General features: G+C 38.8%; 1 protein-coding gene across 1 annotated transcript in view; it reads left to right on the top strand.

Moving 5' to 3' along the window:
• Nucleotides 1–16927, top strand: part of XPO7 (exportin 7) — a 99174-nt gene that overhangs the window by 73991 nt on the left and 8256 nt on the right. The window contains exons 10-21 of the mRNA XM_027865419.1: nucleotides 856–1002; nucleotides 5115–5287; nucleotides 6964–7157; nucleotides 7547–7652; nucleotides 9574–9709; nucleotides 10165–10238; nucleotides 11303–11383; nucleotides 12031–12094; nucleotides 12567–12675; nucleotides 13178–13284; nucleotides 15206–15294; nucleotides 16083–16190. Of these exons, the coding sequence (XP_027721220.1) occupies nucleotides 856–1002; nucleotides 5115–5287; nucleotides 6964–7157; nucleotides 7547–7652; nucleotides 9574–9709; nucleotides 10165–10238; nucleotides 11303–11383; nucleotides 12031–12094; nucleotides 12567–12675; nucleotides 13178–13284; nucleotides 15206–15294; nucleotides 16083–16190 (1388 nt within the window). The remainder of the gene's footprint in view (nucleotides 1–855; nucleotides 1003–5114; nucleotides 5288–6963; nucleotides 7158–7546; nucleotides 7653–9573; nucleotides 9710–10164; nucleotides 10239–11302; nucleotides 11384–12030; nucleotides 12095–12566; nucleotides 12676–13177; nucleotides 13285–15205; nucleotides 15295–16082; nucleotides 16191–16927) is intronic.

Genomic DNA, 16927 nt, shown 5'->3' with positions numbered 1-16927 from the left:
GTAAATTATTATAGTGCTAGATTTTAAAGGAAGGAAACATTTTAGCCACAACTGAGGCTATTAGCATAATAATCTCATACATATAATCTCATAATATAGGTGACTTTATATAATGCCTTTGGATTTGTAGAGCTCCTTACAAACATATCATTTGGTCCCTCTTGCTGCCCTGTACAGTAAATATTACTGACTTCATTAACCTTATTTTACAGATGAGGAAACTAAGACTTAGAAAGATTAAATGACCCACATAAGTCAGTCAGGATTTCAACTCACTTCTCTCCTGATTCCAAGTCCAGCCAGCCCCTTTTCCGCTGTGCTCCTTTGTTAGTATTGTTATTTTTTATTTGCTTTCGGATATACTTTTTCTCCCATCCTAATCTACTTTAACTAGTACTGTGCTGGAAGGAGATAAAGGATTCATTCTAAAATACCAGGCTCTACTCATTGTCTTGTTAATCAGACATTCTAAGTAACTTTGTACTTGTTTAGTATGCTCAGTACTTCACTTGACAGATAATGTAAATTAATTTTTTGTGACCCAGCGAAATGGTCCTATGTCTCAAGTATGTCATTAGTTATCATTATAACTTTAGACAAGCCTCCTAACCTCAATTTAAGTGTATCAGTTTTTCCTCATCTACAAAGTGGAATTTTTTCACTATAAATATAAGATGTTCTGAATATAGATTCATCTCAGGAATTAAAAACATCCTCTATCACTTTCTACCCCTGCCCTTCCTTCTCCCACTTCTTCCCTCCATAAAAAACTCCCACACATTTACTCTGGATGATACTAGGAGGAGTTGAAGTACATGGGACTCAGACTTTCTTTTTCTTCTCTCCTCCCTTCAGAGTTTGTCAGACCCAAACAATTACCATGAGTTTTGCAGGCTTCTGGCCAGATTGAAAAGTAACTACCAACTGGGAGAATTGGTAAAGGTGGAAAACTACCCTGAGGTTATCCGGTTAATAGCCAACTTCACAGTGACAAGCTTACAGGTTTGCTTTGGATTCCTTTCTTTTCTCCCTGTCTATAATGTTCTCTCTTTTTTTTTTTTTTTTTTTTTTGCTACTGATTGATTTTACCTTTGTAGGAACAATATCCATTTTTATACCCAACCAAAGACTAACCAACCCAGGGACATGATGAACTTACTTCCCTTCACAACTGCAATTGATTTGGAGTCTTCAACCAATTTGATTTTGAGAGCCTGATAATCCAATTTGGTGGTTATTTTAGCCTTTTAATTTCCCTCAGTTTCATTTATGCTTCATTTTCTAGAGGTATTTCCAAAGAATGAACAGAGAAAATGAAAAAAACACTTAAATAATTTAAGTTTATTGGGGGAGGGGAGAATGTTGTGAAGTAAGCGGTTGAAGATAACTAAATTTTGGCTGTATTATTCCTCACTAAACAATAATTTAGAGCTAGCTTCATGGGTATTAAAACAATTTAAAAAACTATTTCTAAAAATATTGTGTGAGACACTGGATTTCATAAAATATTTCTTTGCCATCCAATCCATGTTAAATACCTACTGTGTGTCAGGCATGGTATTAAGCTCTGGGGATACAGTTAATAAAAAGAAAGAAGTTCTTGCCCTGAAGGAGCTTACAATCTAATGGGGGGAGACAGCATAGGAAAGAGGGTCAGGGTTGTGTGGAGTTGAGACCATGCAGAGTAGCATATACAGAATAGAGTGAACTAGAAAGCCCAGTTTCTGCCCTCTATAAAGGAAGACACTGGGAGGAGTTTGGTCTTCTGCCCTCTAGCCTTCCAATTAGAGAGGAGAAGAGACTGAGGGAGGTGCTGTCAGTCACTGCTTGAGTTAGCAGCATGGCCATATGTGGGTATTTGTTTTCAAGTAAAATGTCAAAAAATAAATAGGTAAACAAGGAAGTGCTTTTTCATTAACTAAAAACAAGAGTTTATATTCCCATTGTGTTCTCCCGTCAAGCCTGACCTAGTTGGAAATGACAACTGTTATCTTCGTTATTCTTTTCCTTATAGAGACTTCCTGCATCAGCCTTTTTACTTTACGTTAATAAATGGTAATTTTTTGTTGTATTTTCCTGTCTGTTAAAAAAAAATAATTTGAATCAGTAATACTGTTTGTTGCCTCTAACACTGTTGGAGCCTTAATTTATCCAATTTTGCTTCATTTTGAATGATGTTTTCCTCAAAGATGTGTAATGAAGGAGGGAAACCCATGGTTTTCAATTGTAAGTTTTTATGTGTTTCCAAAGAAAAACATTTGGTCATAATATATGCATACATCTAGTAATACTGATAAATTAACTTGGAAGTAATACAATGATTTTTATCAAAACATGTTAGAATTTTATTTTCCCACATCAGTTTTGCAAAGTTATTAGTTACGAAGATTCTCTTAAGTGGAGGTGGTACAAAAAGGATGGGGAGATATTACCAACCAAAGAAGCCCTGTTTTGCGTAGGGACTTAGGCTAAGTAATGCCTTTTCTGAAAGAGCCATAGGAACTATATCATTTTACCAGTATTATAGCTCACAAAACCAAATGCAAGTAAAAATCAGAGTAGGAGAGGGACTGAGTCTCTTTTAAGGAATTGCTGAAAAGGAGTTGTATCTTTCATTTCTTTTCTAAGTACTCACCAGTTAAGATACCAATTAGTGACATTTTAATCAGAAAAAATATTTATGGTGGTTAATGACTTTGAAGTGGGACCCTTATGTATACTTCCTTTGAAGTTTTATTTTCACTCCTTTGGAAGTGCTACATGTAGACCATGGAAAATTGAACAAATTGAGTATCACCTGAATGGTATATTTTATTTCATCTTCAAGTGCTTTATTCTGGAGTGTGCTATATTGCTTTTGTTATAAAGACTGACAAAATATATAAAACTATATAATTTTAAGTGCCACCTTCTCCCTCCTCATCCCCAAATTAATTTTTGATAGGTTTTTAATATTTGATACTTAATAATTGGCAGTAAAAAATTGCTCCTGGATTCACTTATATTTTAGTAAAAGTTTTCCTTTCAGCTATGAAATATGTAACTAGCAAAGAAACTAAAAAAAAATAGAGGTCTTAACAGAGATGAAAATTTAGCTTTGCTCCAAGGTTATCATGTAATAAATATATAGCAGCCTTCAGGCTGGTTTTATTTTTATCCTACTAGTTTACTTAACAGTAGGGTGGTCAGGTGATAGGAACAAAAAGAAAGCATAAAAATTATCATTTGAACTGTTTAAGATAGGATTCCCTCACACCCCGAGGACATCAAGATTAAAACCCGAGGATTTAAATAGAAGACATTTTAGTTCAATCAGATTGCCACAGCGGAATTAATCAACAAGGATTTATTAAGCACCTCCTATGTACTAAGCACTGTGCCAAGCACTAAAGATACAAAGAAAGATAAAAACAACCCCTTCCTTCAAGGAATTCACCGTCTAATAAGCTAGACATATGCAGACAATTATGGGCAAACAAGATATATACAAGATAAATTGGAATGGAGTATCCAATAGCTCGTGGAACAGCATGGAAGCCAGCGTCACTGGATTATAGAAAGGAGTAAGGTATAGAAAGGTAGGAATGGGCTAGGTTATGAAGGGCTTTAAAAGACAAACAGGATTTTATATGTGATCCTGAGGGCAAAAGGGAGCCTGAAATGGATTATGAAGGTGATATAATCAGACCTGAATTTCAGGAATCTCTTCGATAGTTGAGTTGAGAATGGACTAGAGTGTGGGAAGAGGCTTAAGAAAGAGAGCCCAACCAGCAGGTTACTTCAGCATTACAGATTCAAGATGATAAGGGCTTGTGCCATGGTTCTGGTAGTGTCAGAGGAGAGAAGGGGACATATGTAAGAGATGTTGGGAAGATAGAAATGACAGGACTTGACAGTTGAGTGGATATGGAGGGTAAGAGAGTGAGTAGTTGAAGATGACACCTAAATTTGAAGACTGTTGGCTAGGGGGATGGTGGTACCGTGAACAGTAGTAGGGAAGGTAGGAATAGAGGAAGGTTTGAGGGAAACAATAATGAATTCCGTTTTGGACATGTCAAGTTTAAGGTGTCTGGGACATTCAGTTCAAGATGTCTAATGGGCAGTTGGATATATGAGACTAGAGGTCAGGAGAGAGGTTAGGTCTGATACATAGATTTGAAAATCATTAGCGTAGAGATGATAGTTGAATCCCACAAGATCACCAAGTGAAATGGTATAGAAAAAGAAAAAAAAGGCTTAACACAGAACCCTGGAGGAGGTCCACCATTATTAGACTTGACCTGAATGAAGATGCAGCAAAGGAGACTGAGGAATGGCCAAATAAGGAGAACCAGGATACCCATGTCACAGAAACCTAGAGAGAAAAGTGTCAAGGAGAAGAGGGTGATCAGCTGTGTCAGAGGCTGCAGAGAGAGGTCAGTAAGGATGAGAATTAAGAAAGGGCCATTAGATTTGGCAGTTGAGAGTGTAAGTAAATTTGGAGAGAGTAGTTTCAATGAAATAATGAGATCGACAAAATCAGACTATAGAGAGTTAAGAGCATGAGATGAAAGGAAGTGGAGTTACCTATCATATATGGCCTTCTCAAGAAGTTTAACCATGAAAGGGAGAAGAGATATAAATTGATTGTTAATTGGGATGGACAATCAATAAGGAGTTTTTAAGGACAAAGGAGACCTGAGCATGTTTATAGATGGTAGGGAAGCATCAAGTGGTCAGGGAGAGATTGAAGACAAGTGAAAGATGGATTACATTTGTGGGACCTTGGGGAACACTAACCCTCTCAAAGTTCTCATCTGAGAGAGTGAGAGGAAAAGAGCTATAGAACAATTGTTGCCATTGTTGAGTTTTCCAAAAGTAGTTTCATACTCCCTATAATGTTGATTATAAGTTTTTTTTAGGGTAAAAACTATGCTGTTTTTCATCTTTGTATCCCCAACATAATGTCTTTTTGTTAAAATGAAGGGAATTATTAAACTATGTGCTACACAGAGAGCAAAGCTTGGGGAAAAGTATCCTTTAACAAAAAGACAAAAAGTACCAGTTGTTAAAGTGGCCAATCTGTATTATTCACAAAAGTAAAAATAATCCCTCAACTTTTTGGTTCTCCTTAGCACTGGGAATTTGCCCCAAATAGCGTGCACTATCTCCTGAGTCTGTGGCAGCGACTGGCTGCCTCTGTACCATATGTCAAAGCCACAGAGCCCCACATGCTGGAAACCTATACCCCTGAAGTCACCAAAGCCTACATCACATCACGCTTGGAGTCTGTGCATATCATCCTAAGGTAAGGGAGCTGGGTCACCCTAATGATCCTACCTGCAGCCTTATATTTCTGTTGTCTGAGGTCTGCTATGTAAAAAAAAAAAAAATGCTTGAGTCATAATTATGGCTAATACAACTAAAGGATTGTTTTTTCTTTGTTTAAATAAAAAAAGATGGAACTACAAAGGCTTGTGACATCATGGATTTTGAGAGGAGAGCTATTTATTCTTCATTATCCCACTAGTTTTTCCACTTTTTCACTAGGAATAGCATTTTCTTTGAATATAAAAGATATCAACATAATCTTCTACAAATTCTCTTTTCACCTGAGAGAAACATTTGTAGGGCAAAGATGATATAAAAACACATTATGCACAATATAGGCATTAAATATCAAACCCCTAAAGATCTAAGTTTTTTGAGATTTTAAGTAAGAGCTTTATTTCCTCACAAGATCTTATATCACTTCTAACTCCAGGATCACTGAAAAACATCAAAATGCTAAGGGGCTGGTCACTTACTACATTAACACATGGCCCCTATCTTTCTGGACATTTCACGTGAGTAAGGGCATTAAGCCATGGCTATGGTTAAAGAAGATTCAGACCCCATTAGAATGACATTTTATAAATTGAAATGGTTCTTCATCTGGGAGAACTGTCCTATTGCATTTACCTTCAGTTACTGCTACTAAATGGAATTCTCTTGGACTCTCAAGACTTACCTTTTGAATTTCTGTTATCAATCTCTTAGCTTGTTCAGGTCCAAATTTGATTAATTGTTACGTAGCTGTCATCTTGGTGTTGGTGATAATAGGGAAAGGAAGAGAGGGAAGGAAACAAACATTTATTAAGTACCTACTATTTGCCAGGCACTGTGCTAAGCAGTTTTACAAATATTCTCTCATTTGATGGGATATAAGCAGCAGCTGGATAGAGTAGTTAGCTATGGGAATTGGGCTGGACAGGTGTTAAGAGTCTTTCACAAGCCAATAGTCAGTGTCAAGGGATTAAGGTAGGAACTAGTAAGTCAGAGTTTCTTGTGACTGGGGGCCAAAAGTCTCATATTCCAGTAATCATCAGAGTCCTAGTCACAGAATCTTAGAGCTGAAAGGATTTTAAAGATTATCTAGTCCAGTCTCCTCATTTTTAGAGAAGAGGAAACTTAAGATGGAATGGAATAACCATCTCTCAAAAGATCAGGTCACACAAGAGTAAAAAGTCAAGCAGTTAGCCTGTATAACTACATGGCTTCAAACATGAGAGATATGAGAAAATAGCTGTATCCCACTCCTTTACAGAGGGAAGAGGTCCATGGGTGTGGAGCATTCAATATATTTTCCAACTTTTTCAGTGTATTGATCAGTTTTTCAGGGAGGGGGGGAGATTCCTCTTACTCTTTTTTTTCTTTAAAAGATTATGTTATGTGGGAAGACTGGTAAGGGAAATAGAGGGATACCAAGGGAGATTTTGGTGATGCAGAAAACAGAGGTATAAATAAAAATCTCCTTGAAAAACAAAAAAAAAAACTGCACTAAATGAACCTGTTTCCAGAGCAGAGGCCATTTGCCTTCTCCCCACTTTTCTGTTTTGTATACAGAAACGTGGTTTAATGATTAGGACCTCAAAGTGATGGGGAAAATGGCTGCAGGTAGAGAATTGACATTATCTGGGCTATCTTCCCTTTTATTGAGTACAGAGATGGTCTGGAAGACCCCCTGGATGATACAGGCCTGGTCCAACAGCAGTTGGATCAGCTGTCTACAATTGGTCGCTGTGAATACGAGAAGACATGTGCACTCCTTGTCCAGCTGTTTGACCAGTCAGCCCAGTCATACCAGGAGCTGCTCCAGAGTGCTAGTGCAAGCCCCATGGATATCGCAGTGCAGGAAGGTGAGTCCTCCAAGCAGAGCCTTGCAAAATTGGCTACATGGTGTTTGGTGGTATTGAGCATGCATTCAGGACTCTTTCTCTAACATTGCACTTCTTTCCTCTTCAGAAGGGTCTTTATTTGTCAGTTGCATCTGTACATCAGAAGAAATATTTTTAGTTAAGTGGAACATAAACTCTAGAGAAATTTCAAATCTCATTTGACTAAAGCAAGGCTTTTATAGTCCCTAAAATATTACTGTTCCTGAAAAAAAAAAAAAAATACTGGTTCCCAAGGTCAAATCAGTTCAGCGTCACAAAGTAGCCAAAAGAAAGTGTATGGTGTTAAATCTCTCTTTGGCCCTGGTCACTGAAAGAAAGAACGATGTTAACGTTGCTTCTTTCCTTTGCAGGACGGCTGACATGGTTGGTTTACATTATTGGTGCAGTGATTGGTGGCCGTGTTTCATTTGCAAGCACAGATGAGCAAGATGCTATGGATGGGGAGTTGGTCTGTCGGTAAGTGTTTCCCCAGACTCCCACTTCAGTGGCATCTCTTTGAAGCTGTAAGGCTGCTGTGACAACTTGTTTCTGCTACAGCTTTCCTCCTCACTCCCTGAAAATGAGCGAGTGAAGTAGATTGCTTGTGAAAAGGAGGTCTGAGGAGGGGTAGTGGTACTAGTGCTAGTGGAGTCAGATGTGAGCAGAGTCCCAGCTAGAGTTTGTGGAACATATACAGTCTCATAAAGAAGACATTTGAAGTAGTTTAACTAGGGACCTGTAAATATAAAATGGAGCCTGGTTTCTAGAGTCTGTTTAAGGACATCAGAAAATGTTGGTATTTATGGACCTTTATTGGATTGACATAAAATATGAACAGGAAATACTTCCAGGAGATTTTATGGGTACCTCTGTAGTTAAGATTATTGGCCTATCTATTGGTCTGTTGATTTATGGCCATAAATCCAAACCATTTCCATACAGTTTCCTGCTTAAAAGATTCCCAGTGAATCCATTTCACTGGGATTCTTATTTTACAAATAACCACTGGCAAGCATTATTAAATGGCTTCTCCACTGGACTGAAGCAGAAATGTCACCATAATAGTGACTTTGAAAACTTGTGATAAAATAGAGACTTAAACATCTTGGACATCCCTAAACATTGGTTTCATTGGAGAGGTCCATCTTTCAACATAGTGTTTTAGAATTATTTGGTCTCAACACGGGCTCATCAGACACCACACTTCGAAGTTCACATTGTAGTTCGGGGGCATCTTCTAGAAATCCTACTTCTTTCTCCCTCTATACCCACACATTATTTTCATATGCTCTTTTATTTTATGTTCAGCTTCATAAGTATGATGAGTTCAATTTCATTATCTTGGGATACTTTTTTGGAAACTAGGGATTTATGTAGGTTGTAAGATTGGAAATCTGTTATCTTTCTGATTCTGTAGCCAAATTCAAGGGATGCACATACATAAAATGTAGAGTTGAAAGAAGATAATTCAGTCCACTCATCTCATTTTTAGAGAAAGAGAATGAGATCCAGAAAGGGAAAGGGTCTTAACATAAGATCAGATTGCTAAATAGTGGAAGAAATAGCTGATTTGGTAGAACCCAAGGGTTTTTAACTGTTAGCCATTGCCTTTTTAACCATTATACTACAGTGTTTTGCTCAAGAGTTTGTTTTAAGAAGTATTAAGTATTGGGACAGGTAGGTGGCACAGTGGATAGAGCATGGGCCATGGAGTCAGGAGGACCCAAGTTCAAATCCGGCCTCAGACACATGACATTTACTAGCTTTGTGACCTTGGGCAAGTCATTTAACCCCATTCCCTAGGGGCTCCCCCCCCCCAAAAAAAAGAGTATTAAATATTTCTATTTTTGTTCACAGACATGACTTCATTGGTGGAGGGAATTCACAATGAGGAAACTTTACCAGTCCTGATTGGCAGCTTCTCTTTTCTTCTTTTTTTTTTTTGTAAGGCAGTTGGGGTTAAGTGACTTGACCAGAGTCACACAGCTACTGAGCATTATGTGTCTGAGGCCAGATATGAACTCAGTTCCTCCTGACTCTGAGGCTGGAGCTCTGTCTACTGTGCCACCTAGCTGCCCCAGCTTCTTTTCTTAAGGGAGTTGACAGGCACTTAGAGTTTAAGTGACTTGCCCAGGTTCACACAATCAGTGTGTGTCACACAAACCTTAAACCCAGGTTTTCTTGATTTCCAGGTCAGTTCATATTCATTCCTGGACTAAAGTACCTATCTATAGGGCATAAATGGAGAATTTACTTCCCTCAAAAGAGCCCAAAACCCAAAAAGTATTCCTTCTATGAGGGGCAAATAATCTAAGTAAGGTATTTCAGAGTAGATTAGGTCTCTTAGAACATCCAGTATTTCCTGATGTTTAGAAAATCATTGCTTCTCTACCTCTAGGGTACTGCAGCTGATGAACCTGACAGACTCTCGCTTGGCCCAGGCAGGGAATGAGAAGCTAGAGCTAGCCATGCTGAGCTTCTTTGAACAGTTTCGTAAGATCTACATTGGGGATCAGGTGCAGAAATCCTCCAAGGTAACAAACACTCCCCACTAGTACAGCTTCTCCCATTGGGACTCCCAGTTTAGGTGGGGGCTGGTGACATCCTCAAGACTAGGTCCTAGACTGAGAGCAGACTTCAGCTCCAAGGCTTCTGAATTCTGAAAGTCTGCTTAGCATTCTCAGCTTCCATCAAAAGAGATGTGCCCAGCAAGCCCCCAAGTATGGGGATCTGTATATATCTGGGTGGTAAAGAATAAGATGTTGAGCACGCCATATTCAGAATATAGGGCATTGTCAGCTTGGGTAGAACATTTCAGTGTGCCAATGCAAAAAGACCTGTTCACCCTTTCAGCAGGTGAGATGTTTCAACATATCCCCTCACACCCTTCCCATCCTTAGGTCTAAAAGAAAGTGTTGGTGAATGAATATGAATATATTGACTCCTCTCTCCCCACTGCCTTTTTCTTCTCTCATTCTCTAATAACCAGCTGTATCGCCGACTTTCAGAAGTTTTGGGCTTAAATGATGAGACCATGGTCCTGAGTGTCTTCATAGGAAAAATGTAAGTGTTGGAGCTTGCCGACAACAGGAGTTAGACCAGTGCACCTTTGTTGCAACAGTTAATTTGTGATCCTGGCAATGTGCCACCAGTGCTTTGGTCTTTAAGCCTTGATCGTTTTTTGTCAGAGCATTGTGTATCTGAGTGTGTGACATAATGTGTTTAGAGACTGCGGCCCGGCCCCAGAGCATTCCAGGGTTGCCCGGAAAGGAATTTAATTTCATCCACTATAGACTCTCACTTTGGCCTTAGGGACACAAGTGAAAACCCTGTCACTGTCGTTACTAAAGTGGGTACATAACCAGTCAGTGTTTATCGTCTTACTTATTACAGTGATGTTGGGAAAACCCTTACCAGGGGTTCACACTTGGTGATTTTCAGCCAGTTAACGGGCCTCATTCTCCGAAATCTAATTCTATTAATCGAACCATCCCTGAAGTGGAACTTCATTGGCCAATTTCTTTAGATTGAAAAGGCAACCTTGCTTTTGTGCCCTTTGGTGGCATTTCTCCCTTCTAAGAGCTATTTCTTGAAGCACACACCAGGAGCCAAATATCACACCCAGGGCTGTGTGCAGGATGGCATTTTGCCTTCTCCCACCTCTCCCCTCCCCAAATCACACTCCAACCCATGTGCTGGTTCAGATAAAATTAAACCAAACAAGAGGGATCTAAAGGCCTCTCCCAATCAGGAATCCAGAAGCAAGGGCTACTAGAATTCTGCAACTGACAGTGGATGGTGCAGGTGTAGAATTGCATACGTCTGCATGTTATCACTGCCGCAGAAATCTCTTACCCTTGCTGCAGAAATCAGCCCTGGAGTGCCCCAGAATTCCAAGGGCCTGGGTATGGGCCAGTATAGCTTTGGAACCAAGTAGTGAAGATTATCTGAAGGATAATTTTCTAGTCAACAAATGTAAGTACAGTGATTTTATACCCATATTTTGTGGTTGTGATGTCTGTGAATTGTTCAAAGAGACTTTTGATGGATAATTTTCCCCTAGTTCCTTCCTCTAGGCAGCAAAGAAAGTTAAAAAGTTTGTGTTTTGTGTTTTGTTTTCTTCTTAGCATCACCAACTTGAAGTACTGGGGCCGTTGTGAACCCATCACCTCTAAGACACTACAGCTTCTCAATGACCTCTCCATCGGATATCCTTTTTATTCGTGTCTCTAATGCCCAAGTCTGTGCACACAACTCAAACAGCAGCATCCCTCACAATTATGAATTGTGACCATCCACTCATTTGGTCCTAGTTAAGGTTTAGTGCAAATTCAAATAATTGTTATTTTTGTAGAAGCAAAGAGTAATAGCTAAATAGAAGAAAATTCCAGCTCACAAAAAAAGAACAATAACTCAAACTATTTACTGTAGATTTCTTCCTGCCATTTCTTGGAATTTTAGTATGTGTTTTCCATGGTCATGGCCTTCCCTGGGTTGCCCTTTCAGTTCATTGGCAGAATCCTAGTTAGTTATCTTTGCAGGAACGATAGAGAACAAGTTGTCCAACTCTCTTAGATTTAAGACTATTACAACTTTTAAGGCTTGCTGTGCATGGTTGTTCTTGCAAAAAGGAAGCCTTGCTTTTCCTCCCTAGAAAAATATGACCGTGAGTCTTGTCAGCATTCTACGCTTAGGCAATAAAATTTAAATATACGTGGGCCAGGCAGCCTTGAATTTTTCTGTTTGGTATAATGATATAATCAGAAGATATTTTAGCTATAGGACTTGATTTATCCAGTTTCTTTACCCTAGCTCCACTTACTCTTTCCTTGACTCCTCTCCCTCTCGTCTCTACGTACAGTAGTGTAAGGAAATTGGTGAAACTTAGTGCAGTGCAGTTTATGCTGAACAATCACACAGTGAGTATCTTCCTTCCTTCTGCCAGGTCTCGCTGACCTACAGACTCTTTAACACACGCTGGAGTCACCATCAGAGTGGAGTTACTTGATGCTATACTGCAGCAATAGTAGTTCCTAATTTACAGAGAATTTTTAAAAAGTGTGTGTAATCCCTCAAGAAGCATTCATTAAGCACCTGTGATGTGCTGGGGGTATAGAGATGAATGTCATTGCCATCACCACAGTAGAAAGCAGCTGTGTAGTACTACTCCAGTGTGGTAAATCTAAGCACTCAAAAATCTATCTGGTGTTGACACCCTGCTGATAAATTAGCTGCAAGTAGCAAAAAGTAGCAACCACCAACTCCATAAAAAATAAAAAATGTTCAGGTCACTGTCAGCTTCAAAAGTCTCACAGATTCCAAGGCTCTTGGCTTGTAAACTGTCTTAACTCATGCAACTCATCTATTTGATTTGTTCCTTTTCTTTAATAGAGCGAGCACTTTTCATTTTTGGGTATTAACAATCAATCCAACCTGACAGACATGCGGTGTCGAACTACATTCTACACGGCACTTGGGCGCCTCCTCATGGTGGATTTAGGTACTACAGTTAATCCTAGGGGTTCCTTAAATACGCATTGTTTTATATTGTGTTCTGGACATAAAGCACTGGGTTTGTAACGTGTTTTTTATCCGCATTAATTTAACAGTGTGGAGCTTCCTGAAATGGCAAGATCATTTAGCCAGAGGACAAAGGAAATTTGAAATGCTATAATAGCTCCATGTAATTGAAAGATAAACATAAGTCCTTGAAATTTTCTTCTCATGAGCAATGCTTTTTAAAAGTCTTTTATTTGTAAGGAGGCTAGGAGGCTTGCAAGTAAGGTCTGACTGCTTTTCCCTTTATATTTCACATAGACTTTTCTTTCTTTAATTGGCACCAAATCCTATAGGAGTATCCTACTTAGAGGTAAAGGGCACCTCTAAAGATAGCCTGAGGTTGCTAAGCTGTCCCACCCCATCCTGTTTTTTATGTGTTCATGACAGTGTGGGATTGAATTGTTGACAGGTGGCTGACACTTTTGGGTTTTCTTCACTTCTAGGGGAGGATGAGGATCAGTATGAGCAGTTCATGTTGCCTCTCACAGCAGCATTTGAAGCTGTTGCCCAGATGTTTAGCACCAATACTTTCAATGAACAGGAAGCAAAGGTGAGTCTTATCCCAGTGATTAGTTGGATTTGAAAGTCTTCCTTGGAAGGGACTAAGTTAGGTATCACTGCAGATAATTAGAGGTCTTCTGTCATATCCAGTGATTGATCCTTTTGTTTAATCTAATGACCTAGGGTTTTCCCATGATCACCCATAGTTATTGTATACAAATAATGGCAATGTTAGATTTTACTTCTTGCAACCTTAGAGAATTGTCATCTCTTAATTTTTCTTTATTATTTTTACTACTTAACCCACCTTGTCACTTACCCAGAAGAACCTCAGCATCCCAGTTTAAAGACTAGGACCCTACCCTTTTGAAAGATTCTTTATAGTTGTCCTTTTAGAAGACCTGGTTTCAAATTCCAGCTCTGGCAGTGTGACTTTTGGCAAATTTAGCATCTCTCTGAGCCTCAGTTTCCCTTTCTGTCAAATGGGAAGGTTATTGTAAGGGAAGTGCTTTGTAAACTTTTAAAGCAGTATATAAATGTGAGCTTATGTTACTGTTACTGTTTTTGATTATTACAGGTGCAAAGGCTAAGCATAAGTAACAGTAAGCCATGGTCAAGGAAAAATGTCATTTACTTTTGCAGATATCAGGCATTCCCTGGTATCTTTTTCTTCATATTCATAAAACCATTTCATTTTAATCATCATTGGTAGCAAGCTAGTCATGTCAGTATCAGTTCTGTAACCCTCTCTACACTGTACTTTATCTTTTGAGGTATGGACTGAGCACTGTCTGGTACTGAATGCTAACCCATTTTATTAGTATTTAAGGTAACAACCTACCCCAGTATTAAAAATTTTATTAAGTTTAATGTTAATGAAATGAAGGTCTTGCTGCTTCAGCTCCAGCTGATAGAACAACTGTGGTAATACTAGAGAAGAAGTAGCCTAAAGAATCACCACTGTTACCCAGTCCTTTCCTGCAGAGGCCTCTCAAAACTACCTGGTGGCTCTTTGATCTTTTCGATCTTTCAGGCTGGCCACTTCTTAGCTTTCATTTGAGCCTTTGGCATAAGCCCAGGAGTAGCCTTGCCTACCCATTGTTTCCTTAAAACTGAGCTTCTAGATAGCTCCACCTGAGGAACATCATTTGGTTGCGTCATCCTGCCCCAAGGGCACAGACTTATTGAAGAACTGCTAGGTTTCTTAGAGTATTTTGATAAGGGCTTCTAAGCCCACTGATAGACTGAAAAGCAGTACTGTAGAGAGGAGTACTAGACTATGAACTAATTAGGAGACCTTACTCATTCCAATAGTCATTAATTAATTGAGGAGCCTCGCCAAGTCATTCATTCTCTTTGAGCCTCAATTTCCTCATCTGGCAAATAAGAGGCTTGGAGTAGAGGAGCTCTAAGATCCCTTCCATCTCATACAGTCTTTAATTATGTAAATGCTAAATATCCTCTGAAATAACACCTCATCCTACCTTGCTTTCAAATACATAAGCTTAAAAATACTTCAATACACATTTAACTCTTCCATGTGGTATGGAATGGCTCCTGATGCCAACAGGCCATTTTGTAAGAGTGTTTTGTGCCATTATATAGTTAGGAAAGTTACCAGGTTTTCAAAAGTATAGCTTTTCTACTCTTGTACTGAATTGATCATTTAATGCTCCCAGTTTCACACATGGCACACTCATTTGCAGTCTTAAAATTTGTATTATTTTCAGTTAGAATAATTCATTTCAACTGTTTTAGAACTGGGGATTACCCTATTTCCTTAGCATATATATAAATGCAAATAAGTTCTCTAAAGCTAGAAGACTCCCTTATTCTGACACATGGATGAAAAAGATGGGGAAAGAAAAGTATTTATAGTGAAGAGAGAGAATTTGACTCTGGAAACTTTAAATCCCCAATGGTGTTATCTTTATTAAAAATAATAATCATACCTCTGTCTTTTGCTACAGCGAACTCTAGTGGGCCTAGTGAGAGATCTGAGGGGAATAGCTTTTGCCTTCAATGCGAAGACCAGCTTCATGATGTTGTTTGAATGGATGTATCCTGACACAGGAGGGAATTGGTCTACAATGAGAATTGACTAGAGGCTATTTTTTCCATAGGGTAGAATTGGGGTCAGTAATGAGGGGGTGGTGAGAGATTTTCGTGTATTATCAGTAAGCATGTTATATACATTCCATTAAAGAATAGGTAGTTTGGTATCACTTAATGTGGTCAGCTTGGTTGGAGGGTGGGTAAATAAGCCACTCAGGCTTTTGTTAGGGTCAAGAAGAATAAGTGCATGTCCACCTCAGCAGTCTTACCTTGAGACATTTCCACACAAATTTCAGTGCAAATGGGAGTTACAAGTTACTAAGAAAAGATATGTAAGACCATTTACTAGAAATATCCAGCTGATACTTAGAAAGCCTGAGTTCTAGTTCTGGCTTTCCTTCAGAGTGACCTTGAATAAATAATTTATTTGATGAAACTAAGGCACCTGGACTTGAAATCAAGAAAGTAGCTGGCTCTCTTAGTCATCTCACTGAAGTAATATGAAGATAAATGAGAATTTTGAGCTCTTTGGGGGAGAAACTATATAAATTAATAATATACTTTGCAAATTAGTTGTCTTAAACTGAAACAACCCCTTATTCTTGTAAAAAAGAGAACCCCCTAGAAAAATTTTGCTGTATTGATTTATTGTCCAGAAACCAAAGAAAAATGAGCCTGGAGACATTTGTTATTGGACCCTTTTTCTTTGGCAGATACTCAGAAAAATAATTTTAAACCTGGGGCCTTTTGGAATAGTGCCCAAAGGGGGCTTCCTTAGCTTACTACTTACAGGTACCCATCTTACATGCCAATCCTTCAGAGGGCAATTGAACTTTGGTACCATGATCCAGCCTGTACTACACCTGTGCTCAAACTGATGGCTGAATTGGTACATAACAGGTAAGCTTGAAAAAGGAGAGTCACAGAGGAAATCTCAAGGTAATTTGCTTCTGATGCCCCAGGCAGACTTGGTGTGTATTTTGGGATTCACTCTCTTAAAAGCTAACCTATTAGTTCCTGTCCCTTCACCCATACCTTCTGTCCTCTAGATAAAAGAAAAACATACCTAATCACACACAACATTGATCCTGGTAGAGACATCAGCAAACACATAAAATCTCCACCAGTTAAACTATCCTAATTAGCAGGCTTAAGACAGGCTTTTATTGAAAGAAGTAAGATCAGGAACCTTAGTTCAGGAATAGAGGTTTGAGTATCTGTGAGATAACAGGCAATCCATAAACAGAGGATATAGTCTTTTTTGTGACTTAACTTGAGTCAGAAGATCTTTCACCATAGTGTAAAGTAGAAAAAAGAGGAATATGGTTTAGTAAGCAGAGTTAGGGACTCAAAAGATTTTTAACTTTGGCTTAGGCTCTGACTTCCTTTTTGGCCTTGAGCAAGTCCCACTCTTTAGTTCTATTAGGAATAGTCTCTGGGCAACCCCTACCACCTCAAACACACCCATGCACACTTATACTTGCTACAGAAACCACGATGATGAATGAAATCATGTCTTCAAAAGTGCTATTGAATGACTATCAGAGACTAAAGAAAGAAGAGTGTTTTCTGTCTCCTTTCTTCTCCTTGACTTTAAATTTTTAAATTTGAGTGAAAGGCAGGCCATCTAATATCAC

The sequence above is a fragment of the Vombatus ursinus genome, unplaced genomic scaffold, assembly GCF_900497805.2.
Source record: "Vombatus ursinus unplaced genomic scaffold, bare-nosed wombat genome assembly UNPS02014778.1, whole genome shotgun sequence".
NCBI lineage: Eukaryota > Metazoa > Chordata > Mammalia > Diprotodontia > Vombatidae > Vombatus > Vombatus ursinus.
This window is presented reverse-complemented; position numbering and strand designations above follow the sequence as displayed.